This window comes from Colletotrichum fioriniae (genome assembly GCF_027942845.1).
Source record: "Colletotrichum fioriniae strain IMI 355084 chromosome Unknown scaffold_10, whole genome shotgun sequence".
NCBI lineage: Eukaryota > Fungi > Ascomycota > Sordariomycetes > Glomerellales > Glomerellaceae > Colletotrichum > Colletotrichum fioriniae.
Window position 1 is genome coordinate 1,844,121 of NW_027076846.1, and position 23,054 is coordinate 1,867,174.

At 54.6% G+C, this 23,054-nt stretch overlaps 7 protein-coding genes across 7 annotated transcripts; 4 read left to right on the forward strand and 3 right to left on the reverse strand.

Annotated features, from left to right (window-relative positions):
* Nucleotides 1–526: 526 nt before the first annotated feature.
* ARL1 (Arf GTPase arl1) lies at nucleotides 527–1,448 on the forward strand (the record flags this gene model as incomplete). Its single annotated transcript, XM_053190147.1, has 5 exons — nucleotides 527–601; nucleotides 687–725; nucleotides 816–899; nucleotides 1,012–1,335; nucleotides 1,425–1,448. The coding sequence occupies 5 exons, from the start codon at nucleotides 527–529 to the stop codon at nucleotides 1,446–1,448; spliced, it is 546 nt and encodes a 181-aa protein (XP_053052569.1).
* Nucleotides 1,449–6,347: 4,899 nt separating this feature from the next.
* CAT1 (catalase A) lies at nucleotides 6,348–8,243 on the forward strand (the record flags this gene model as incomplete). The annotated part of the gene is made up of 5 exons (XM_053190148.2): nucleotides 6,348–6,575; nucleotides 6,681–6,971; nucleotides 7,088–7,744; nucleotides 7,807–8,117; nucleotides 8,213–8,243. The coding sequence occupies 5 exons, from the start codon at nucleotides 6,348–6,350 to the stop codon at nucleotides 8,241–8,243; spliced, it is 1,518 nt and encodes a 505-aa protein (XP_053052570.2).
* A 4,575-nt stretch (nucleotides 8,244–12,818) lies between these two features.
* On the forward strand, nucleotides 12,819–14,480 carry N0V96_008530 (uncharacterized protein; the record flags this gene model as incomplete). Its single annotated transcript, XM_053190149.2, has 2 exons — nucleotides 12,819–13,223; nucleotides 13,374–14,480. The coding sequence occupies 2 exons, from the start codon at nucleotides 12,819–12,821 to the stop codon at nucleotides 14,478–14,480; spliced, it is 1,512 nt and encodes a 503-aa protein (XP_053052571.2).
* A 537-nt stretch (nucleotides 14,481–15,017) lies between these two features.
* On the reverse strand, nucleotides 15,018–16,291 carry RTC2 (putative vacuolar membrane transporter; the record flags this gene model as incomplete). The annotated part of the gene is made up of 3 exons (XM_065758362.1): nucleotides 15,018–15,875; nucleotides 15,992–16,088; nucleotides 16,233–16,291. 3 exons carry the CDS (start codon nucleotides 16,289–16,291, stop codon nucleotides 15,018–15,020), a joined length of 1,014 nt encoding a protein of 337 aa, XP_065613117.1.
* Nucleotides 16,292–17,362: 1,071 nt separating this feature from the next.
* Nucleotides 17,363–18,177, reverse strand: N0V96_008532 (uncharacterized protein; the record flags this gene model as incomplete). Its single annotated transcript, XM_065758363.1, has 4 exons — nucleotides 17,363–17,489; nucleotides 17,559–17,579; nucleotides 17,652–17,771; nucleotides 17,822–18,177. The coding sequence occupies 4 exons, from the start codon at nucleotides 18,175–18,177 to the stop codon at nucleotides 17,363–17,365; spliced, it is 624 nt and encodes a 207-aa protein (XP_065613118.1).
* A 1,038-nt stretch (nucleotides 18,178–19,215) lies between these two features.
* On the reverse strand, nucleotides 19,216–19,971 carry N0V96_008533 (uncharacterized protein; the record flags this gene model as incomplete). The annotated part of the gene is made up of 1 exon (XM_053190153.1): nucleotides 19,216–19,971. The coding sequence occupies one exon, from the start codon at nucleotides 19,969–19,971 to the stop codon at nucleotides 19,216–19,218; it is 756 nt and encodes a 251-aa protein (XP_053052575.1).
* A 1,202-nt stretch (nucleotides 19,972–21,173) lies between these two features.
* N0V96_008534 (uncharacterized protein) lies at nucleotides 21,174–22,908 on the forward strand (the record flags this gene model as incomplete). Its single annotated transcript, XM_053190154.2, has 3 exons — nucleotides 21,174–21,374; nucleotides 21,629–22,222; nucleotides 22,336–22,908. 3 exons carry the CDS (start codon nucleotides 21,174–21,176, stop codon nucleotides 22,906–22,908), a joined length of 1,368 nt encoding a protein of 455 aa, XP_053052576.2.
* Between the last annotated feature and the right edge of the window lie 146 nt (nucleotides 22,909–23,054).

Here is a 23,054-nt window from a genome sequence, read left to right on the forward strand (position 1 = left end):
CTCGTAAAGACAAAAAAGACAGCTCGACGAAACGAAACCCACGACGAATTAAGCCAAACTCTTGAAAACAAGTAAAAAGGGGAGAGACTAGATACTCCTTCTTCTTCTTGCCCCTGAACGCCACGGAACATTTGTCGCCCTTTTCTCTCACACCCCTTCGTGCTCTCCTATTCTTCACCAACGGGAAAAGGCCCTGCGTTTGTACATAATTCCAGCAAAGCGGGCGGAGCTTTTTCTTTGGTCAGCTTTCGTCATTCTACTGCTGCTGCTGCTACTGCTGCTCGCCCCTTGGGAAACAAGCCACCTTTTGCTACCACCACCAACAACCTTACCTCACCTACCTTAAACCTCCGCGACCCTCCTGTCCCGAGGCCAACCGCGTATATTGTGACAGAACACAAGTCGCATCTCAACCCCCGAACCCGCACACGGCCTTTTGCATCCCTCCGAAAGCTCTGAGTTTACACAACGACCACACCTCATCCCACACCGAGTTCCTGTCAAGAACCAACAAACCTCTTTCAAAATGGGCGCAAGCATGTCATGGCTGTCGGGCCTTGTGTGGTCGAAGAAGGAGATTCGCATATTGATCTTGGGACTGGTACGCAAACCCCTCCCGTTCAGCTTTTCCCTCGTGATGCGTCCGAAACGTGGAGACGCAAGGCTGACAAACCAACGTTCTACAGGATAACGCTGGCAAGACGACACTTTTGTACAGACTGAAGGTGAGTTTGCAGCAGACTTCCCTATCCGCCGTCGCTCAAGGCGTGCATCTCCCACAGCGCTTTGGACTAACCTTTTCTTGACCTTCCCAGATCGGTGAAGTCGTCACCACGATCCCGACGATAGGATTCAACGTCGAGTCCGTCACATACAAAAACCTCAATTTCAACGTTTGGGTACGCCACCACTCTCCGAAGCCCCCTGCTTCACAACACCATTCGCAAGCGAGAGAGAGACAAAAGAAGAGAAAGAAAGACTGACAGCAGCCATGCGCGCCCCCGACTATAGGATCTAGGTGGTCAGACCAGCATTCGCCCCTACTGGCGGTGTTACTACGCCAACACAGCGGCCGTCATCTTCGTCGTCGACTCGACCGATATCGAGCGTCTGCAGACCGCGGCCGAGGAGCTGGGCGCCATGCTCAACGAGGAGGAGCTCAAGGACGCTTCGCTCCTCGTCTTTGCCAACAAGCAGGACCAGCCTGGCGCCAAGGGCGCGGGCGAGATTTCCGAGGCGCTGCGCCTGGGCGAGCTGCGCGATCGGAACTGGAGCATCATGGCCTGCTCCGCGGTCGATGGTAGCGGTGTCACGGAGGGCATGGACTGGCTTGTCGTACGTGCATACCCTGGCGGATTTACTCCTTGAGATCCAGTTGGGGAGAAACCTCAACTTGGGATATGAATGCTGACCTCTTCTACTAGCAAACCGTCAACCAGGAGTCGTAAATACGGAGTCTATGACTTCACTGACCCCTACACGACCAACCTCTCAAGAACAACCACTTATATATAACGCCCCTCACGATTCATAATACGGCCCATCAGTTGGGTAGAGCTGCGCATCGATGTGTGTTTGTCGACGTCTTTTTTGTTCTGGTGAGAAGGGCATTCGCAAGATTCCCGTCGACCTCTCGGCGTACTGCGGGAACGGCGTTTCAGCATTGGGTAGTGCTGGACTGTAGAACCGATTACTGGAAACAGTCGGTCTGCAGTCTAGCTGCCGCGCTCATTTATGAATAACTGGACAACGAACGTTGTCTTTGGAAATGCGGATGAGTGAACGCGCGTGTTGCGCAGACACGTTTTCATGAGGCGACCAGAGGGCCCGAATGGGAGGGCGAGAGAGACACACACAGAAGACAGAGGAAGAGATGAAAGAGAAAGGAAACTCGAGTTGATTCGTCCATTTTATCAGTTTACACGCTTCTAATGCCAGCACGGGGACGTCGTACCGCGTCCCCGGTTTCTGTTCTGACACCTCGTTGGTCGCCCTCGTGATGGCTAACCCCCTTTTCTCAGAGTTCTCGCATAAGGTGGTCGGCGGGATTTGGATAGAATCAGGGCTGGAGAGTGAGCCTTAGCTCAATCTGACCTAGTACCCAACCTTTTCCAAGGCGATTCGGACTCACGACTCTCTCATAAGACTCAAAAACACACAATCGCCAAGTTTGATTTAAGCTAATCTACATCGAGCAACCAAACGCCTCGTCTTTTTGTCCCTATTCAGACCAGCATCATCACAAAACCGACCACGACACCGATTAACATCACAACCGCCCACGACTGACCCGTGACCGCCGGCCCGGATCCCCTAGAGGCACCCGGGGCGGAGGTGGCCGAGGCCAGCTCGGTGGGACACGCCGACAACGTGGTCGTCACCTTTTCCCGTTGTTGCCTCTGTACTATAGGCGGGATCTCAAAGACGCACGTCGAAAGCTGGGTGCCGGTCGTTGTCGTCGTCGCGGCCGTCAGACTCGGTCTCGTCACGCTTTCTGTATCCGTGGCGAATGAGTCGTCGCTTGTTGAAGGGGCAGAGGAGGAGGAGGAGGAGGAGGAGGAGGAGGAGGAGGAGGAGGAGGAAGAGGAAGAGGCTCGCTTTGGCGGATGGATGCAGCCGGCGGCTTCGTTTTTGCCGCAGACATCGTGCTTTCGGCACCACCAGGTCTTGGAGGAGGCGTGGCAGCAGACGCCGTCCGGGGGCATGCAGCCTTCCCAGCAGGGGACCGTGGACCCGGGGCAGACAGTTCCGTCATCGATGGATGGCTGGGATGGGGACGGGGACGGGGATGGTGTGGATGTTGACTGGGAGGTTGCTGCTGCGGTGAGAGTGAGGAGGAGGAAGAGGAGGGATGTGGATGTTGGGAGAAGCATCTTTATCAGATTACTTGGCTCGTTCTTGGGAGTATCAAGGGGACTTTGGGTGGTATGAAAGTTGCGGTGATTAATATGCATTACCGTGGGCTTTCTCCTCGACGGCAAGAGCAAGATTGGGAAGGCTACTTTTTATAGCGGTCTCGACGGCGGCTCAAGCATACCGAGTAGTGAATCACATCACAGGAGTTGGCTGGCAGGTGAATGATTCACATGTTGCGTCTCGTCACTTAACCCCTTCACGAGGGTGATTCTCCACCACAGGAGACATCCCCTGTTTGCTTTTCTAAGCTGTGTATGTCTCTTTAACTCATATCTCATGCCTCATGGCGGATATATTTAGATCTTCGGGTCCGGGTGTGACGCAGTCGAAGAGTTTGCCTCGCTTGCCGTGCTCCCGGCATAGTTCCCCCCGTCCAAGCTAGTCACGTTGCCCAAGGTCCTGTGAGCTTACTGTTGACGAGGCAATACAATTTGGAACACAGCTTTGGTGGCTTTAGTTTGGTGTGCTTGTCTTAAAGAAGAGAAATAAAACTTCGGCCATCATAATGAGGTTGTGTCTATAATTGCTACAATATCAGGGCCTCCTCCTGGCGTAGGGGAACGTCAAGATGTTTGTTCAAGCTCTCGATCGCTCGTCCCTGTCTAAGGGAGTGTCCAGCGAAAGATAATCAAGTTTACTCCCCGCTTGATGACTCTAACATAATGGGGCCAAGATAAAGTGTGGCTTTTCCAAAGTTGATGGAGAGCGATTGGCTCATTCGCGTTCTCATTGATTACCATTATACTGGGCATTCGTTTGTCTTTTCTACGTTGCATACCCCCAGCGAGGCCTTGATTATTCGCGGGACTTTGATATGAATCCGTTTCCTGGCTTTACTCCCACAAGGTCAGGTTTCCTGGCGAGATCGACAGGGGGAATGACTGTGTCGAGCGAGAGCGCGTAAGTAGGCTCCAACGCCCCAACGCAAATCACAGTCTCGGATGGCCCAATTCACCATTGTACGAATAGTCGAATACAGTGTACCTATCCACAGTTTCTGGTAACGTTGGACAACGTGCCTATGTGATATTGGCGACTGACATATGAAAATGGCACCTATGAGCTAAAATAAGCACTAGCCAATGACATGATGTTTGTCGCTCATTTCAGCGGACCTTCTGCAGCCTCCCACCGCGTCAAGTGTGCTCGGAACGGCTCCGGAACACATTCCGCAGTGACTACAGTCCCTCTGCGATTTACTTGTTTCTATGATCCTTTGAGGTGAGCTGAAGAAAAACTCAAGTTCTCTTCTCGCGTGAGTGGAGCACATCCCGGAACATGCCTCCTCCCGAGTCTTTACCATCGGCTCATTCCGATGGCGCCATACTCCTGTTCGTAGCCAGCCACACAGGGCGAAATTCCGTAGCCATCATCTTATGAACAGAACAAAGTAGACTCTACTCAAAGGACTGGTTCAGTGCGAATTTGTTAGATAGATAGAAGGCATGTTGTTACAGTGCTCAAACGCGGGAATCCGGACGCCTCCGGGATATCGCCGAGATGCGAGGTCTGGCATCTCGGCGTTCTCGGCGCTTGAGAAACGCAGAACCCGCGGCGGCGGTCCCCGGAAACGCTACCGACGGCGAACGGTTCACCACCCGAGCCAACATGCCAGCCTGTCACTGCTGTCAAGTACGCGCGCTGAAGCCATGTGACAGCGCGAGACACCAGCTTAACCTGGGGCCTCGGCCGGCCATGCATGCCGTTGTAGAGGTTCAGAGCCACAGCCTCTGAAGATTCGGTAACGCGACTTTCCCGTAGCATATGTACCGTAGTCCTCACTCTCCTGCGATCTCGGCGATAAACCCTATTCCTTATGTTCGCTCCACAAGGAGAAGCTCAGGGGAATGCCACCGCGAATGGGCTGCCGCCGGCATGGACTGCCTTTCTGGCCCCGACCAATGATGTCATGGTAGTTCAGCAATGCTTCCTGAATTGGAAAAATTTCCATTCTCCCGATTTGGGCAAAAGACACGAGGTGAACAGAGGGCGGGTCTGAGACCGGTGAGGCGGCGTTGCTGGGCCGTCTTGTAGTGGCTGAAGCCCAACTTTTTGAACCCCGAAGCCGGGCTCTGAGAGTTCTCAGAGTTTGGTGCTAGACGTTCATCCAAACCCCGATGGATACCGGACACCCTTCGCATTCCGGCAGGCTTATTCAAGGTAACGTCCAGCTACGGTAATTGGGGGTGAAGAGCATGGCAGACCTGTCTGAATAAGTAGAAACCAGCATGAGCGAGCTTCCGAGGGGCGCAACCCTCGGCGTTTTCTCAAAGTGATCAAAGGCTAGCCTAGCCGTTGAAGTGCATGTAAATGGCCTGATGGACAAAGTCTTCACCAGCATATCCCATGCCAGGCCCCATCCTTTTTTTTCTTGTCGGCGAGTTTTCTCCGCATCGCAGAAGGGCTGGAATCGAGATATCTCTCCTCGATGCCGACATTGACGGAATCTAAAGAGTCCCCCGCAACATCTGGGGAGGTAGAGCAAGAGACTGGGTCATGACTGATGTATCCTGGCAAAAGAGACCAGCTGGGCAGTGGTGGTGGAACCCCCGCCGTTGTCGGAGGGGCCAGGAGAGACAGCGGACCAATCCGAGCGGCGGAAAACGCGAGTTATGTCTGAGAAAGTTGGCGGTGGTCAGTATGGGAACGTTCGGGTTCACGATAACGCTGTTGAAGGTTGAAAGTGTCCAGCAACATCGCGCTACCCAATTAGTTGTTACAACAGAGCCTCAAACCAAGGGTCCAGAATTGGAGTTGCCTCTAGAGCAACACTAAAGACAGCAGATCTACCACTCAAAAAGCAGCAAGAAAATCGACCATTTCTGGCCTTTGCACCACCTCAGCAACAAGAGGTGGAGTTAACAAGGGGTGGCTGAAGGACGCTAGGAAACCTCGAGATGGAGCTCTCTGTGGACCTCGGCCAACCCAAGCTTGCATTCGTCTGCCTTCCAATTGGCCGTGTGTCCCACCAAAGCTTCAGAAATCAAAGAGGAAAGCCACCCTTGCCCGGGCGACTTACGTCGTGTCCTGGGGTTTCTGCTTCGTAACTTGAACGCCTTGAGTGGGAGGACAGAGCTCATGGGGCTCCAGAAGCCGAGGAAACTGGGGCAAACAGGAGGAAGAGGGAGAGATAGAGTGAGAAGGAGAGAGAGAGAGGGGCCGAGGTGTAAGGAGGGTCCCCTCCCACTTATGTTATCGTCCTATTTCTTTTCTCTCTGCCATGGAGCTTTAGATTATTTATGTTTTCGTCTTCCCTCCATTGGATCGCCCCCCGGAGACCCTCTTTGATTTGCTCTTTTCTTGATCTGACTTGCCATCTACCGCTCCTGTTTGTTGGTGTCTGACATTAGCAAGCATCCCACGCCATTTTCTCGAAGCGCAAACCATCTCTCACATCTCCGAATCGACGAGAAACGAGAACCGCTGACAAGATGGGTTCCGAGGACGAGAAGCCTTCTACCTACCGGTATAACGAGAAGCCGACTTACACAACCTCCAATGGCGCCCCCGTCGAGAACCCCCAGGCGTGGCAGCGCATTGGTCCCCAGGGCCCTCTGCTGCTCCAGGACTTTCATTTGATTGATCTGCTGGCCCACTTTGATCGCGAGCGCATTCCCGAGCGTGTCGTCCACGCCAAGGGCGCCGGCGCTTACGGCGAGGTTCGTGAGCTTTTTTTTCTGGTTGTGTTATGTTGGAACAGGCATGGAGCTTGGTGAATTTTGAGAGAATTATTCTGACCGGCGTTTGCGCGCGCGGCTTTACAGTTCGAGGTCACCCATGACATTAGCGATATCTCCTCCATCGACATGCTCAACCAGGTCGGCAAGAAGACCAAGGCTCTTGCCCGTTTCTCGACTGTTGGTGGTGAGAAGGGCTCTGCCGATTCGGCTCGTGATCCCAGAGGTTTCTCTGTCAAGTTCTACACCGAGGAGGGAAACTGGGACTGGGTTTACAACAACACGCCCATTTTCTTCATCCGCGACCCTGTCAAGTTCCCTCCCTTCATTCACACCCAGAAGCGTCACCCGCAGACTAACCTGAAGGATGCTACGATGGTAAGTATTGAAACCCCCAAAATCTCTCATGAGATGACTTGAGCTAACTTGAACCAGATGGTAAGCGTTAAGATGCAGAAACTCATTACAAATCTCAATCTAACTCAGCCTCCCAGTTCGACTACTGGACCAAGAACCAGGAGTGCATCCACCAGCTGATGCACCTATTCTCCGACCGCGGCACCCCTTACTCTTACAGACACATGAACGGCTACTCGGGCCACACCCACAAGTGGACCAAGCCCGACGGCTCCTTCGTCTACGTCCAGATTCACCTCAAGACGGACCAGGGCAACAAGACCTTCACCAACGAGGAAGCCGGCAAGATGGCGTCCGAGAACCCGGACTGGCACACCCAGGACCTCTTCGAGGCCATCCAGCGCGGCGAGCACCCCAGCTGGACCGTCTACGTCCAGACTCTGACCCCGGAGCAGGCCGAGAAGTTCAAGTGGAACGTCTTTGACCTGACCAAGGTCTGGCCGCAGAGCGAGGTGCCGCTGCGCCAGTTTGGCAAGCTCACCCTCAACCAGAACCCCGAGAACTACTTTGCCGAGATCGAGCAGGCCGCCTTCTCCCCCTCCCACCTGGTCCCCGGCGTTGAGCCCACCGCCGACCCCGTCCTGCAGTCCCGCCTCTTCTCCTGCCCGGATACCCACCGCCACCGTCTCGGTGTGAACTACCAGCAGATCCCCGTCAACAAGCCCCTCAACGCCTTCAACCCTCTCCAGAGAGACGGCGCCATGGCCGTCAACGGCAACTACGGCGCGAACCCCGTACGTCACCTCCTTGCCCCGGATCTGCATACTAAATAGAGCCGAACTAATTTTCCCCCCAGAACTACTCCTCAACCTTCCGCCCCCTCGAGTACAAGCCCGTCAAGGCCGTCAACACCCCGCACGAGCAGTGGGCCGGCGCCGTCGTCACGGACCTCTTCGGTCCCGTCAAGCCCGAGGACTACGAGCAGGCCCTCGGCCTCTGGAAGGTCCTCGGCCGCCAGGAGGGCCAGCAGAAGAACTTTGTCGGCAACGTGTCTGGCGCGCTCGCCGGCGCCCACCCCGAGGTCCGCTCGCGCGCCTACGAGATGTTCTCGCGGGTGACTCCCGAGCTCGGCGCTGCTATCATGAAGGAGACGGAGAAGATTGCCGAGTATGTTAATTTTTTATTTTTTATTTCGTTTCCCGGGGACTGAGAGCCTTGACGATGATGACCTGTGAACGTGTATACTGACTTTTTCCCCCTAGGCCTACCAAGGACGTTCGCTCCAAGTTGTAAAAATATGGATGAAAAAGTTTGATTGGGGGGTGGCATCCGGATTCGCGTTGAAGAAAGGCGCTCCGAGATCTCGATGTAATGCCGGAGTTGCAAGCGTCGACGTTGCACGAGGCGTGCCACCCCGGAATCAGTTCAAGGGGAGAAGAACGAGAGGTTGTCGAGATACCATGTCAGGAGAATACTGACGAGACAGACAGCTGAGAGTATCTAAAGAAGAAGAAGAGAGAAAAAAAACTCGTAATTTGTTCAAAAACACAGTTGAAAATCGTACAAAAAGGTGACAATTGTCACGGGCATGAAATTCAATGCCCTGGTATATGTTTGCGCCTGAATCCGCCCCCTGTTCAATCACTCGATCACGCAAGCCATCCCTTCCTCATCCCATGTGGAACTCTCGTACGCTATTCTCCGTCTCTTTTCCTTCTCTCTCTCGCGGATTTCTCCAACGAGAATTCATCCAGATCTCGGTCGGTCTACGATATCACCCTCCCATCTCGAAACGACGTTCGGTCTATGCGGAAAGCGAAGAAACGATGCGCGGAACGTCCACTGCGTTAATCAAACATCCGGATGTGCCTCGGGGGAGAACGACACTCAAAAGTGCCATGGACGTGAGAGGTTGCGATCCGGCTTGAGAGTCATTTCGTAACCCTCACTAGCAGCAGCAGCAGCAGCACTCGCAACATTCGTAGCAACAGAGGCCGGCGCAGAGACCGCAGCAGACAGCCTATCGAGAAGAGAGTTATACGTTAGCCATTCATGTGCTTTTTGAGTGGGCGGTTAACAGGATCCTCCCTCGCGTTTCCCAGCTCTCCATTTCTGATTCTCTCGAATTTGACCAGGATCACAGATGGGCGTAGAAATATCAAAGGAAGGGAGGGGGGAGTAGGAGCCTGGCTTGAGATTTGTTTCAACTTACTCCGCCATCGCCGCCGCCTCGCAGGTTCGCTGATTGATCCATCGTCATTGGCTGATTCGGGCCCTATAGATTTCGAGGTTTATCCGGTTAGCTCGGGTTTCGGGAGAGAGAGAGAGAGTCTTGTTCTTTTTGCGATTTTCTTGGATGATTCGAAAATCGATGCGACGATGATGGGTCATCGTGGGAAAAGGGGGATAGAAAGATAAACTGGAGGGCGAGAACATACAGGTTGCTGAGAGCTGATCTTGTTTTCCGAGAGCACGGCTGGCGCAGGCTCTCTTGGCATCTGATTGTACTCGATCTGGGACGACATTGCTTCTGCGCGGGCCTATGTGTGTGTATGTGTGTGTGTGTGTGTGTGTGTGTGTGTGTGTGTGTTTGTGTGATTAAGGATTACAAAGGCAGAAAATCGTTCTTTGACGTTTGTACGTATTCGACCGGAAGACTTTGTAAAAAATCTGCGCGCGAGTTCTCTCCGGAAATCGTTGACCCGTCTCGTGGTTGACAGAAAACGAAGGTCTTGTGTGTGTGTGTGTGTGTGTGGTGTCTAAGTCGAGTTGACGTCGCCTTGTAGGTGTGTGCAGAAGACAAAACAAATCACACCTGGAACCCAAGCCACAGTGAACATCAAAACAGGCGATGAATCGTTTTATTTAAAAAAGGGAACCAACAGGAGAGAAAAAAAACAGTGACAGGGCACGAGGAAGAAAGTTATCTAATAACCCGAAGTTTGAGAGGGTGCGTGGCCCATGGTTTTGTCCGGGGGCCACCCCTTCACCCCCTCTCTCTCTCTCTCTCTCTTCCTGCATGATGAAGAAAGGCAGACTTTGGAGTTGAGGCCGCAGCTTGGCGCTCAGGTGCAAGGCAAAGCAGCAGGGGCGGAGGGGGGGAAGGGACCAGATTGACGACCGTGGGCTGACAGGCTTTGGTATATCTTCTCTCTCTTTCTGGGTCTCTACAAGTACATACCTTGTCTTGTCTACCTTGCGCAGTATATCCCCGCACGTTGAGTTTCTGCGTAGATGTATGTAGACGAGGGAGAGGGGGGGGGGGGATCCCTCTGTACCTACGACACCCGGCGTGTAAGAGTCACCTCGAAGCGGCACATTGATTGCGAGGGAGGTTGAGGACAGTTGCAAGGATGGGACGAGGCTTAGATCAGGCGGTCCCTCCATCTTGGGAGGGGGTTTATGGAAGGGGGACTCTTCGTTCGGTGTGTTTGAGGGTTTCTTTTCATTTCAAGTGCCTTTCAAGTGGAAGGGTTCAAGCTGCCGACCGATCTACGGGATACGTCTGTTCTGCTTCACTTGTTTGCTCTTTCTCGCCTTCATTCGCGGGTTTGAGTGTGTGTTGGCTGGCAGCGTGATGCGAACTCGGGGTATCCTTTCCTGTAGACTGTGCTGAGACAGGGCTTGCGCCTGACCTTTTGGCTGTGCTATGCAACTGCAGTTGAAATGGTGTTGGGGTGTCCTGGGGGATCCTGGGATGGGGCCAAACGGGGGTGGAATGACCTCAGTTTGGGGGAAGAGGAAATCTTCAAAGGGGATTGGAGCCTTTGGAGGGGGGGGAAAGGGATACCGAATGCGGCTTGCGTTCGATGGTCATGGAGAAGAAAGTGGTTGAGGCGTCGTCGCACGGTGAAGTGGTATTAGGCAGGCAAGAAAATAGGAAACTCTGTTTTGCTGACCTTGCATTCCGTGTTTGCGTTGCCTGCGAAGTTGGGATGAAATGTGCTCTCTCTTTTTTTTTTTTTTTTTTCGGTGTCAAGTCGTCGTCCTTTGGTTGAGAGTCTACTAATGCAATGCAATGCCGTGTGCGGGTACTGTAGGAAGACGAGCCCGATGTTTCCATTATTTCTCTGCGATGGATCCAAGTCCGTTCACCAACTAGTGCAAGGCTTACTAGTCTTTCGCATTTTCTTTTTATTTCCTAATTGTTTTCGCAACGTTCGCACATCCAGAAAGTCGTTGCGCTGGCACACCGGGCTTCGGTGACATTCCAAGGACTGAGAAAAAAAAGATCCCGGAGGACCCGATCGCGCGGGATCGCGCAACGCTGACTCGTTCGTTCGCCAGTTGATGAGAACATGCGGGACGGAGTGACGACTGCGGCCTGCCACAGCCAACCCGCGCCGAACCCGAGCGCGATCTGACGTGGTATCCGTATGTGCGGGTTGGTTGCCATTACTTTAGATAATGCAGGGTTGCAGGGTCCATGGACTATTTTCGGGCCTCAGAAATATATACGCGGGAACCATGGACCCCCCCCTTCTTTCCTTCTGCTCCCAACCAGCCTCGGCTCGAGCGGTTTCTCGTTCTACCCGTCACCTCAGAGGGCTCAGACGAGCGAAACGATTCAGGAGAGACATTCTGCATCTGGCGTCGTAGCGAAGGATGTTTTGGGAACATTCTTCCCGCCGCTGAGGGAAAAAAAAAAAACGTGGGCGAGGGGGATCATGTACCGGGATTTAGGTGGAAGCCTAGAAAGGGTTTGGTGGGATTTTTTGTCCCCAATCCGAAACGGTGACACTTTGGATGGAGAGTTCAATGGGAAGGGTGCGAGGCGTAGCATGCAGTACGTCTGAGGGTTGGACTGTAGATGGAGGTTTGTATGGATGTTCACTGCCTGGGCTACCAAGGCGGCTGCGTGACCGTACCTTACACCCGTATCAGGTACGAAAAAAGGAGTTGCAACACGTATTTGCTTGAGCTGGGAATCCTCGGCCTGTTGTGCCGATAAATCTCCTTTGTCTGCGGTGAAGAGGACGGATATCTTTGCCGAGATATGCAGGGGATTGGGCAGACTTTGTTGATTGGGGGCATCCCAAGGTACCTTCCGCAAGGCTGACTGCAGAGTCCCCGGCCATTGGAGCTTGAAGCGGTCAGAACGGGGGCATGTTGAAGTGACGGCCGGCGTTCGGCAGGGTCGGAGCCGGTGCCGGTCAGCGGATCGGATCTCACGGCGCCGAGTGCCTGAAAACCGAACGAGAGTGTCTCGGCAGGAAGCAACCCGCCAGAGCCTGAGGTGCCGCCGACATTGCCGGTCAAGAGATCCCCCGGGTCAGCGCTCGCTTGGCATCACTCTAGAGTCTAATGATAGCATCTCGAGAATACTTGCCAAATTTGTGAGATTAGTAATTAGGTATATCGCCCAAAAATTAGACACCCCTCCTCCCCATGTCTCGATAACTAAGAGTGGTTGCGTCAGCAAGCATAGAGAAATTGTGCGCAAACGGCAAATCGAGCAGTGACGATGAATACAACCGTTGGGTTTCGTCCATTTGTGCATACAACAACTAATGACCAAGGCCTAGAATGAAGATACCTGATTCCCTGTCGCGGATCGGCGTGCGCCTTCTAGAACCAACATTGTACCTAGATTTAGCCCGCCCGCCCGTCAACCCTTGTCAACGAGTCAATCGGAGGGCGTAGAGTGGGCTCCCCGCGCCGAGATAAGTCTCCCGCCCCGCCCCCAGCCGATCAACGACTTCAAGCCCAAAAGACGCCGGCCTCACATAGGTAAGCTTTACTTCCACCAGCCTACAAACGACATCTCCTTTCTCATTTTTTCTTGTACGGGAATTGAAAAGGGGACAACTTGGAGTCACCCATTTCTTGTTTCCTGAGAGAATCGTGGTGTAGTAAAACGTCGCGACCATGTCTACCTCACAAACAGAGCTCCAGTACCTCACCCCGCATGCCGGAGTCACGGCCCCGGTCCCGGAGTCCTCAAAAGCGGCAGCCTCAACGACGACCCGTGACCGATACGCCACCGCCGCAGCAGAATCCGGCACCGGCAACAGAAGCAGCGGCGGCGGCGACGAGAACGGCGTCGCCGCCGATGGTGTCCTCCACGACGCCCACAGCGCCAGCCAGGAATTCTCCTCCCTCCCGCCCGTCGACGGCGGGAAACAGGCCTGGCTCTTCTTAGCCGCCTGCTTCGCCGTCGAGATGCTCGTCTGGGGATTCCCCTTTGCCTTTGGCGTTTTCCAGAATTACTACTCCACGAACCCGCCGTTCGCTGGACAGCCCAATATCGCCGTCATCGGTACCTGTGCCATGGTAATACCCCCCTTCCCCCCTTCCCCCTCCTTCCCCCCCTCCTTCCCCCTATTTCACTCTCTTCTCACTGATACTGTTCCCCCCATCTCAAAACTCTCGTGTAAGGAGACACAACCCCGAGAGCCAAAACTGACATCTTGACAAAAAAAGGGGATAATGTACCTAGGCGGACCCCTCCAAACCGCCCTCCTCCGCCTCTACCCCCGCCAAACCCGCTACGCGCCCATCGCAGGCCTCCTGGTTATGTGCATCGCCCTCGCGACCTCCTCCTTCTCCACCACGGTAACCCACCTCGTCGTCACCCAGGGCATCCTCTACGCCGTAGGCGGCAGCATCACATACATGCCCTGCATCGTCTACATCGACCAGTGGTTCGTCCGCCGCAAGGGCTTCGCCTACGGCATAATGTGGTCCGGCACCGGTCTCGCGGGCGTCTTGCTCCCGTTACTGATGGAGTACCTCCTCGGCACCCTCGGTTTCCGCACAACCCTGCGTCTCTGGTCCGGTTTACTCTTTGCCCTCACCGCGCCGCTGGCCTTCTTCATCAAGCCGCGTGTACCGATATCTTCAACGACATTGGCGGACGCGACGCACGCACGCCCGTTCAACAACATGCGCTTCCTCCTCTCCCGCCCTTTTCTCCTGCACCAGGCCGCAAACACAATCGAGGCCCTGGGCTTCTTCCTCCCGGGCATCTACCTCCCCTCCTTCGCCCAATCCACCCTCGGCGCGTCCCCTTACGCGTCAGCCCTCACCATCCTCCTCATCAACGTCGCCTCCGTCGTCGGCTGCGTGGCGATGGGATCCTTGGTCGACCGCTGGTCCGCGCCGTCGTGCATCGCGCTCGCCAGCGCCGGCGCCACCGTCGGCACGTTCCTGCTCTGGGGCCTATCGCTGAACCTGGGCGTGCTGTATCTGTTTTGCGTCGTCTACGGCCTCTTTGCGGGCGCGTATACCTCCGCCTGGCCCGGTATCATGAAGACGGTGACGGAGCACGAGAGGGAGCGCGGGAGGGGCGTGGACCCGATCATGGTGTTTGGCATGTTGGCGGCCGGGCGCGGGGTCGGGAACGTGATTTCGGGACCGTTGAGCGGGGTGTTGGTGCAGGGAAGCCGTGGGCGGGGAGGCCGGGTTTGGGTACGGGAGCGGGTATGGGACGTTGATTGTGTTTACGGGGGTTACGGCCTTCGTGGGGGGTGCTACGTTCGTGTGGAAGAGGCTTGGGTGGTTGTGATTGGTGGTCATCACGGAGGCTAGAAGAATCAACTAGTTGGATAGAGGATGAAGGATCTAAATTTTTTTGGTTTTTTGTTGGTAGTAAGTGATATGTTCAACGTACAACGTCCAACGATGAAGAAACCACCTGGGGTCGGGCTCATGGCGCGGAAGGTTGAGAGAGTGAGAAGTCTCAACAACAACAACGCCACGAGCTTTCCTCGTCCGAGCGTGACAGGTGAAAGGAATGATTTGTAGATCTAGCTTTGTTGCGACCTCGCATGATTCTCGAGGCTGCTGCCTCTATTGTACAACAGCCAGCTCGTATCCTCCCCTGAGGCTGCCCCCGGCCACTGCCCCTTTTTATTTTCCGTGGCGGTAAAGTAACCACCTTTTTACCCCCAAGTCTCTTGATTCTTGATCCTGTAATGCGATAGGTACTTTTATAGTAAAACAATGACCACCAACCCTTTTTCTTTCCGTGTATCAAGGACGCCTTAGTTAAATGGTAAAATGTCACAAATGTGATTCTTCAAAAACCGGTAACAAAAAAAAAAAGTGCCCTCTCATGAACCGCTCTTACGGGTAAACAGAGTCACCGCGAGCAAGCAACGGCCGCTGATCCCACTGATCCTCGTCAATGCTCTCATCATCACCCTCCTCTTCGTCGTCGCTTGCAAACTCGTCGGTGCGGTACATGAAATACTGCGCAAAGATGCCCATATCAAGCAACAACGTCCCCAGACTGCCCGCCAACCAGCTCAGGTTGACGAGCATGTAGCGGCCGTAAATAGCGCTCGCCTCGCCCGGTGCGCACTCATCGTGCTTGCAGCGCGGGTCATAGGCAAAAATGCTCAGCACGTACGTCAGGTTGCCGAGGCACGCGAAGAGGAAGAAGAGCATGCTCACGCCCTCGGTGGACTTGCGGCGGTAGTTGAGGAGGAGCTGGGGCAGGCGGGAACCGAGGTAGAAGACGGCGCAGAGCCAGCCAAAGACCTGGCCGAGGGTGTTGAAGGTCAGGGTATTGTCGTCGTCGTCGTTAGGCTGGTGGTGGTTGCCCGGTTCCTCGGCGTGGGGGGAGTACTTGCGGCTCAGGAACCAGCCGACGACGCCGGCGGCGCAAACCATGAGGACGGCGGTGGTGTTCCAGGCGATGGCCTGGAGGGCGGTGGACGGTCGCGGGGAGGGGCCGGGGGCGACGCCGGTCTCGGGGCGCATGGGTACGGCCGGGGAGAGGTTGGACCAGTCTGAGCCTCTGCGCTCGCGTTCGACGATGGGGTTGGGGAGGAGGCCGGTGCGCTCGTTTGGTTCGCCGGTGCGGTTGCGCGGCTTCGGGGCCGGGGGCACGACCTCGTCCTTCCAGGTGAAGCCCCTGTAGTAGAAGCACTGGGCCAGGAGGACCATATCGGCAATGGTGTAGTAGATGGCGAGGATGATCTAAGGGGTAGGAGTCATAGCGTCAGCCGGGGGTTCTTGATGCAGCATGGGCTGGCTGGCTGGAGCAGCGACTTCTGCTTTGCAAGGGATTTCTCTTTCTGGTGAAGGTGACTGACCATGGTAGGGAGGACGCCCTGGAGGACGGCGCCCAGGATGTTAAAGACATCGCCGGCGAGCCAGACGATGATGAATTGCAGCGAGAGACCGTCTGCGCTGCCGCGGCGGAAGTTCTCGAGAATCTGGGGGGGGAGAAGACGACGACCCAGCAGGCGATTGAGATGGAGCTATGCGCATTGTGTGAGCCATTGAGGGATGCAATTGATCGATTTGAGGACGAATTGCAAAGATCGTGCTTACCCGCAAATGCCAGATATGGCCTCAACGTCGAGGTTGAGTGGTGCGGTAGGGGGCGCCATGATGCGATTTCGGAGGGGGGTGGGAAATGCGGCGGCCAAAGAGGATTAACGAAAGGAGAGGAGGAGTAGGTATCGGTGGATGCAAGCTATAAGAGTGAACAGAGATTTTCTAGGACAAAGAAAGATTAAACGACTAGATGGAGATCAATTCTACAAACAAAATGCCAGGTAAGCGCTCATCCAAGACGCACCGGCAACAATGGCTTTGGGGTAAGGAAAAAGATGGAGGAGAAAGTTCTGTTCTGTCCCTCCGAAAGTCTGACGATGAAGGTAGGAAGACTTTTTTTTTTTTTTTCCCTCTCTATGCATGCCACCTGAAATGAGAGACATTTGCATTCGCGAAAATCACCACCAGCAATTTGCAGGGCCCTTTTTTTTCGGTCGCCGCTCGCGCCATCCGAGTCCACGTGCGCTGGCAAGTTTTCTCTCAGCTGGGATTTTAGCGACTGGCCACGACGTCACCGACCACGCCGGAAGAGGGAACCAAAATGCGGGGGAATCGAGCGCTAACCATGCGCTGAAACGTCCACTTTTTTTCATCGACAGGTACCTACCTAGCTGGCCATCCTTTGGTGCTGCTTGAGCTGTCCGGGTGTGCATTTCAGCTTCGCCTAACTTTCAGGCAGGCCTTCTTCACACTTTATACCACGTGTATCCGATATTGAGGAGACTCACTTTCCCTACTAATTCCTGGATCTTAACCAGCCTGGATCTTAACCAGAGTTCTTGAAAGCGGAATGTGATCTGAAGTACCTACCTATACTTACCTCATGAGAGGCAGACCGCAACTTGGCTCGGAGGATTACATGCAACCCCGGCGCAAGCTCGGATTTGGACTCGTCTCCACCACAAAAGGTCCAACCGTGAAGACAGGCACCACCTTACCTAATCAGACGGACGAAGCTCCACCATATCGCTGCTGACCAATTTGGCCGTCGCTGTCTGCACTGTTCCCATCTCACAACGTACACGAACACTGGGTATGAAAGTGGCGTCTTATTGCAGCCGTTATGCTAGCTCATCACTGCATACATATTATAGACAAGCCATGAATCAGGCTACGTGACTATCTTAGGCCTTGGTCTCGCTTTCACGGACCCAGTCCCCAACCGTTGTGACATTCTCTACAATCAGCGGCCAGATGAGGTTCGTCGCGGCATCCTTCACCGCAGTGCTGAAGCCGGCAGTCGCGTCGGACCTGGTGTAGGTACCTTATGTCAGCAAAAGAAGAATACTTGCACACACAGCAACGCCTTGGAGAACTCACAAAAGGGTAACATGGAAGCCACTGCACATCCGCCGAAGCACGTATTGTCAGTCGATTTCCTCTCTTCAGATCTCTTTTTTTTTTTTCACTTACAGCTCTCTCGCATCCCGCGCCGTGGACTCGAGACAGGTGTTGGCAATCATGCCCGCCATAACGAGGTGCGTGACACCCCTCTGCCGCAACTGATAGTTCAAATCGGTATTGGCAAATCCGCTGTACCACAGTCAACACTCGATCTTTTCCTTCCAGACGAAGTGGTTCACCTGTTATTCCAATGCCGGCTCGCAATAACGTCCCCGTTCCCCACCACATCCGGCTCAAGCCCCTCCAAGATCTCCGCGCCCGAGCTGCCCTCCGCGATACCCTTGGCGGCCGCCAGACCTTTATGCGACGGCGTGAGGTGCGTCCACCCGGCATAGTTTCCCTCCTTCCACGTCTTGTGCAGGGCGTAAAAGATGGGGATTTTCTGCTTGCGCGCCGCGGCGACGAGGGTGCGCAGGTTGTCGTTTGTGCCCGTCGCCTCGAGGGATTCTTTCACGGACGGGTAGATTTTGCCCTCGTGGTGGAGGAATTCGTTGTAGGGGTCGACGAGGACGATTGCTGTGGTGGGAGGGGCCATGGTAATGATGATGATGTTTGGGTTGGGTTCTTAAGTTTGGGACTTTCGGAGAAGCTAAATCTGGGATGTTGCAAAGCTGGATGATATAGAAAGATCGAATTTTCGCCATCAGACAGTAAGTAATGAGACTATTTATATAAAATAAGGAAGCAAGACGGCGGTGATCACCACTATCCAGCTGAGTCGAACAACGGATGACAAATTTCAGACTTGGAGTGAACTCACTGGCGCAGCGATACGGTACAGCCAACGAAACTTCCACCGATTAGATGAACGTCCCGAGCAGACCCAGATAGCACACACAGTACACATACTTCAACCTGTGTGAATCGGGTTTGTTGATCCCTTTCACCACTGGACCACGGTAACACCTATACAGATCATGCCCCAGAAGCATCTCACACAGGGGAACTCACGCTTGCCGCGGGGGAAGGAAAAGTAGGATGACCAATCTTTCCAGACGAACACGGGCTCGGCCACAACAAACTCCTATTCCAGGTTCTGGACCGGAACCGGGGACGGACTCTCGGTTGAATAGGGTACGACTTCATGCTGTAGGTTCATCCATTGATTCGGGGGTGTATCAATAATAAATGGCGTTGATGTAGAAGAGCCCACTCGCCGTTTGCTTGGCTTCCTGAAATTGGTCAGCAAAGTGGTATTGTTGTTATCAGGGGGCTTGGGCGGGAGAGTCTCGACACAGTGTGCAAGACATTCTCTCAGAGAGCCCGGCAATGTCATTGACAGTCTGATCTTGTCTTGCCGGGATACAAATTTCTCACGCAGGAATCCAGGGCGCGCTCGACATGAGCGGTCAGAAACAGCCCGCAAATCCCCCTAATCCACAACCCGGGATCAGGAGCAGACAGACTGGCATGGCGTGAATGGTCTGCATAATTACGAGTTATGAGGCACTCCCCCATACATATTCGTACCTCTTGTTGGTTTTAAAACCCTCACCAGGATATCTGTACAAAGGTGTTGATTATAAATTTCCCTTCTAGATGGAAGCATGCCTTGAACCCCCACTCCCCCTTACTACGACATCAACGCCGAAAGCTTCCGCTTCCACTCCTCCAGCGCCCGCTCACTCTCAACCAGCTTCTCCCGACTCACCTCCAACTCGGCGCGCAAGCTCCTATTCTCCGCCCTCAACCCAGCCGCCTCTTCGACAGCCGTTTCCCCCAGCGCAGCCTGCGCCCGCAACTGCTCCATCTCCGACGCCGAGACGCGGCCCACGTCCGCCGCCCGCCTGGCCACCGCGAGCTCGCTGTTGCGCAGCTGGAGCTCCCGCTGCATCTGCGCGACCTGGCTCTCGACGTCGCCGACCTTGTGCCGGAGCTCGTGGGCCGTCTCGAGCTCGGCGTACAGAAGACGCAGCGCGGCGTCGACGTCTGTCGGGAGGGTCGTGTAGCGGGATTTGCGCGCGGCCGGCGCCCGTGCTGTGGATGAGCTGGTACGGGCCGGTTCATCTCGCGAGGCTATTGTTGTTGCCGGCGGAGGTAGGGGGTTGATTTCGGTGCGAGTGGTGCTAGATGGAGGGCCTGTTGCTGTTTCTTCTCTCGCGGCTGAGTGTGATGCTTTGGTCGTGCGAGTCCTCCTGGCCGCCGTTCGGGGCGTGGATCTCGGTGCCTCGGTCGTCCCATTTGTCTCTTGCTCCTGGCGAACTTGGTGGGAATTTGATAGATCTTGCCGAGCCGTTTCCTCGGTCGAGGGCGTAGCTCCCGTTACCTCAGCTGCCTCCGCAGGGGCCGATGATAATGAAGAAGCAGGCAAAGGCCGCATCTCCGGCATCAGAAACGGTGGATTTTTGTGCCAGTTCCGGTGGACGCAAACTTCGCAAAAGAAGCAATCATTGCCCTCAATGGCAGCAAAAGTGCTCTCCTCGGGCCTGCAAGACTCGTGGTACGATCTCTTGCAAGTGATGCAATACGTCAGACCATTGGTCCGCCGGCAAATGAAGCAGAATTCATCGTGCTGCGCTCCGGCCTCTTTTGCTCCCCATATACTTGTTAGTAGATAGGCTACCACAGCAAGAAGTCTCAACTTTCATACCTTTCCAAGCTTTGTATCTCTCCAGAGCAGCGGGGATGGGAAGCGCTCGTGGGTCAACTGAGCTTTCAGACTCATGTGCTTTTTGTTCTGTTGGCTGATGATCGAGTTCATCTGACTCATTTCTGGTAGTACTGGGGTTCACGGAGCCGCCACGCGCACCACGAGACCTCCCCCGACGAGTTGGCTGTGCTGAACGTAGACGCTTCCTCGGCGGCTCCCTGCTTCCGTCATTGTTCATGACTTAGTCAGTTATGTGTGCGGATGTGCTGTAGAGATGAAGTGGTATAGGATCCTCTCAGTGAGGAGCCGAACGTGTACAGCCACTGATGAGATATTCGAGAGCGTATGCCAGTACCTGTAGACGGAAGATGAATGTGGCTGGGGCAGTTGGCAATTTGGTGGTGAGATTGTGCAATGAACAATAGTGCTGACTAATGACGCTGGCGCTGCTACCTCCTTGGCACCAATACCTCCTGGCCAGCAGATACAATCCAAGGATCGAACAAATGGTAACAAAACCAAGCTGGACGCTGTTACCTGACTGAACTCCGTATACGGCCCATAAGCCAATCCAGTTGACACAGTGTTGAAACTCAAGAGCAGAGGGGTGCTCTTAGAATGAAGTACATGTTGGGTCAATCGCGCTATCTGTGACCTAAATTTGTCATCAAACTGCCAGACAGATTGCTCAAAGGGGAAAGGGATCCCGCAGTTGGCTCGGGTTCCCTGCTGACCAATTTGAACCACAGGAGCGGGTGTTAGTTGCCGGTGAATTATCCTCGGTTCTTGGGGGGAGAAAGCTCAGTGTGCTCCTCAGAGAGGGTTTTCCCCGTCCCCCTTCAGATTTTCTAAGAAATCGTTAAAAGTGATTATTATTCATTTGCCTCCAGTGCACACACCTTGAACCCCAAGGCTCAGAGAACAACAGCTTCAACGAAGCAATGTCCAACACAACAACCAGTGGCCCAGTCGGGTCTGATAACAACGAGAGGAAACTCGAAGCGGGTGACATAGAAGATCATGGCGTCAAGAGCGAGCTGCAACTGGAGTCGACCGACCTCGACAGCCGAAGGAACTCTGCCACGTACAACACGTATCATCAGGGCGAGGTTACCAGCTTGCCAAACCAGTCAACTAATGGAGTTGATCGTGTTATAAGTCGTATCGCGAGTAGAGTAACATCACCATCGACCATAACCCCTGGACCACCACCTGATGGCGGGTTGAGGGCTTGGTTGTGTGGTAAGTTGTATCAAGACCCAAAGTTTTTGCACTGGGAAAGCTCCATTCACTCACCTTTCCCATATTGAAAAGTCTTTGGCACCTTCCTCGTCGTTATGAATACATGGTATGATCCTTGAGACCACAAACCTTTCTCAACCAAATAACTAAGAAGCACGATGTTAGGGGCATGATCAACTCCTTTGGCGCTTTCCAGAGCTACTACATCCAAACCCTCGACCGCAGCCCCTCAGACATATCCTGGATCGGATCTGTCGAGATCTTCCTCCTCTTCTTCATCGGCACCTTCACCGGTCGTCTCACGGACGCGGGCTACTTCCGCCTCGTGGCGACAGCCGGCTCCGTCCTTGTCGTCGCGGGCAACCTGGCGGCCTCGGCCTGCACGCAGTACTGGCAGCTCCTGCTCGCCCAGGGGGTCTGCGTCGGCCTGGGGAACGGGTGCCTCTTCTGTCCCACCGTTGCCCTTGTCTCGACGTACTTTGCCAAGCGGCGCTCCTTTGCGATCGGGATCACGGCCTGCGGGAGCGGGGCCGGGGGCGTGGTGTTTCCTATTGTTATTCGGAAGATGTTGCCCCGTGCCGGGTTCGGCTGGACGATGAGGACGCTCGGGTTCGTCCAGGCCGCCGCACTGGGTACCGCGCTGTCGTGTCTGAAGCCGAGGGTGCCGCCTCGCAAGACGGGGAACTTGGTGGAGTGGGCGGCGTTCAAGGACTTGGAGTATACCTTCTATGCCGTGGGAGCATCTCTGGTGCGTTGATTTCCCTAGAAAGGCTTCTCTCTCCTTCTGTATTCTGTTCAGTCACCAAAGTGACTAACCCCTGAATACCAAATGAATTCTGACCTCTGTTTTGAACTGGGCAGTGCTTCTGGGCATCATATATCGTCTTCTTCTTCCTCGCAGCCTACGCCCGCGACATCCAAGGCGCCTCCTACGACACCTCCCTTGAACTCCTCATGATAACAAACGGCGTCGGCATCCTCGGCCGCCTCGTCCTTAACCGCCTCGCAGACCGCGTCGGCAACCTGACAATGTTCGTCCCTACCGCCGGTGCTGCTGCGGCCCTGGCGTACTCCTGGGCGGCGCTGCCCATCGCCGTCTCCTCCTCCTCCTCGCGGGCGGCTCTCTACGTCTGGGCCGCTTTGAGCGGCATCGCGCTGGGAGGGATCCAGGCGCTCTTCCCGTCTGCGCTGGCGTCGCTGACGGACGATCCGAGGAAGCAGGGGGCGCGGATCGGCATGGTGTTTACGATTGTGAGCATGAGCGTGTTGACGGGCCCGCCGATTGCCGGGGCGCTGGTTTCTGTTTTGGGTGGTAGGTATTTGGGTGCGCAGATGTTTGCGGGGAGTAGCTTGATGCTGGGGATGGTGTTTATTTTCTTGGCGAGGGAGGCGAAGAGGAAGAGCGTGGGAGGGTCGTTTTGGGCAAAGGTCTAGTACGGCCTTCTTCCATATGTTTCTCTATCTAGAGCTAGAGATTAGGCATCTTGGGTGCTTGTCTCGTCTCTTCTTTTATCAGTATCCTTGTCAGAAGCAACGGAGACTTGGAGCGATGTCAAGATTCAGCGTCATTAGATACTGCC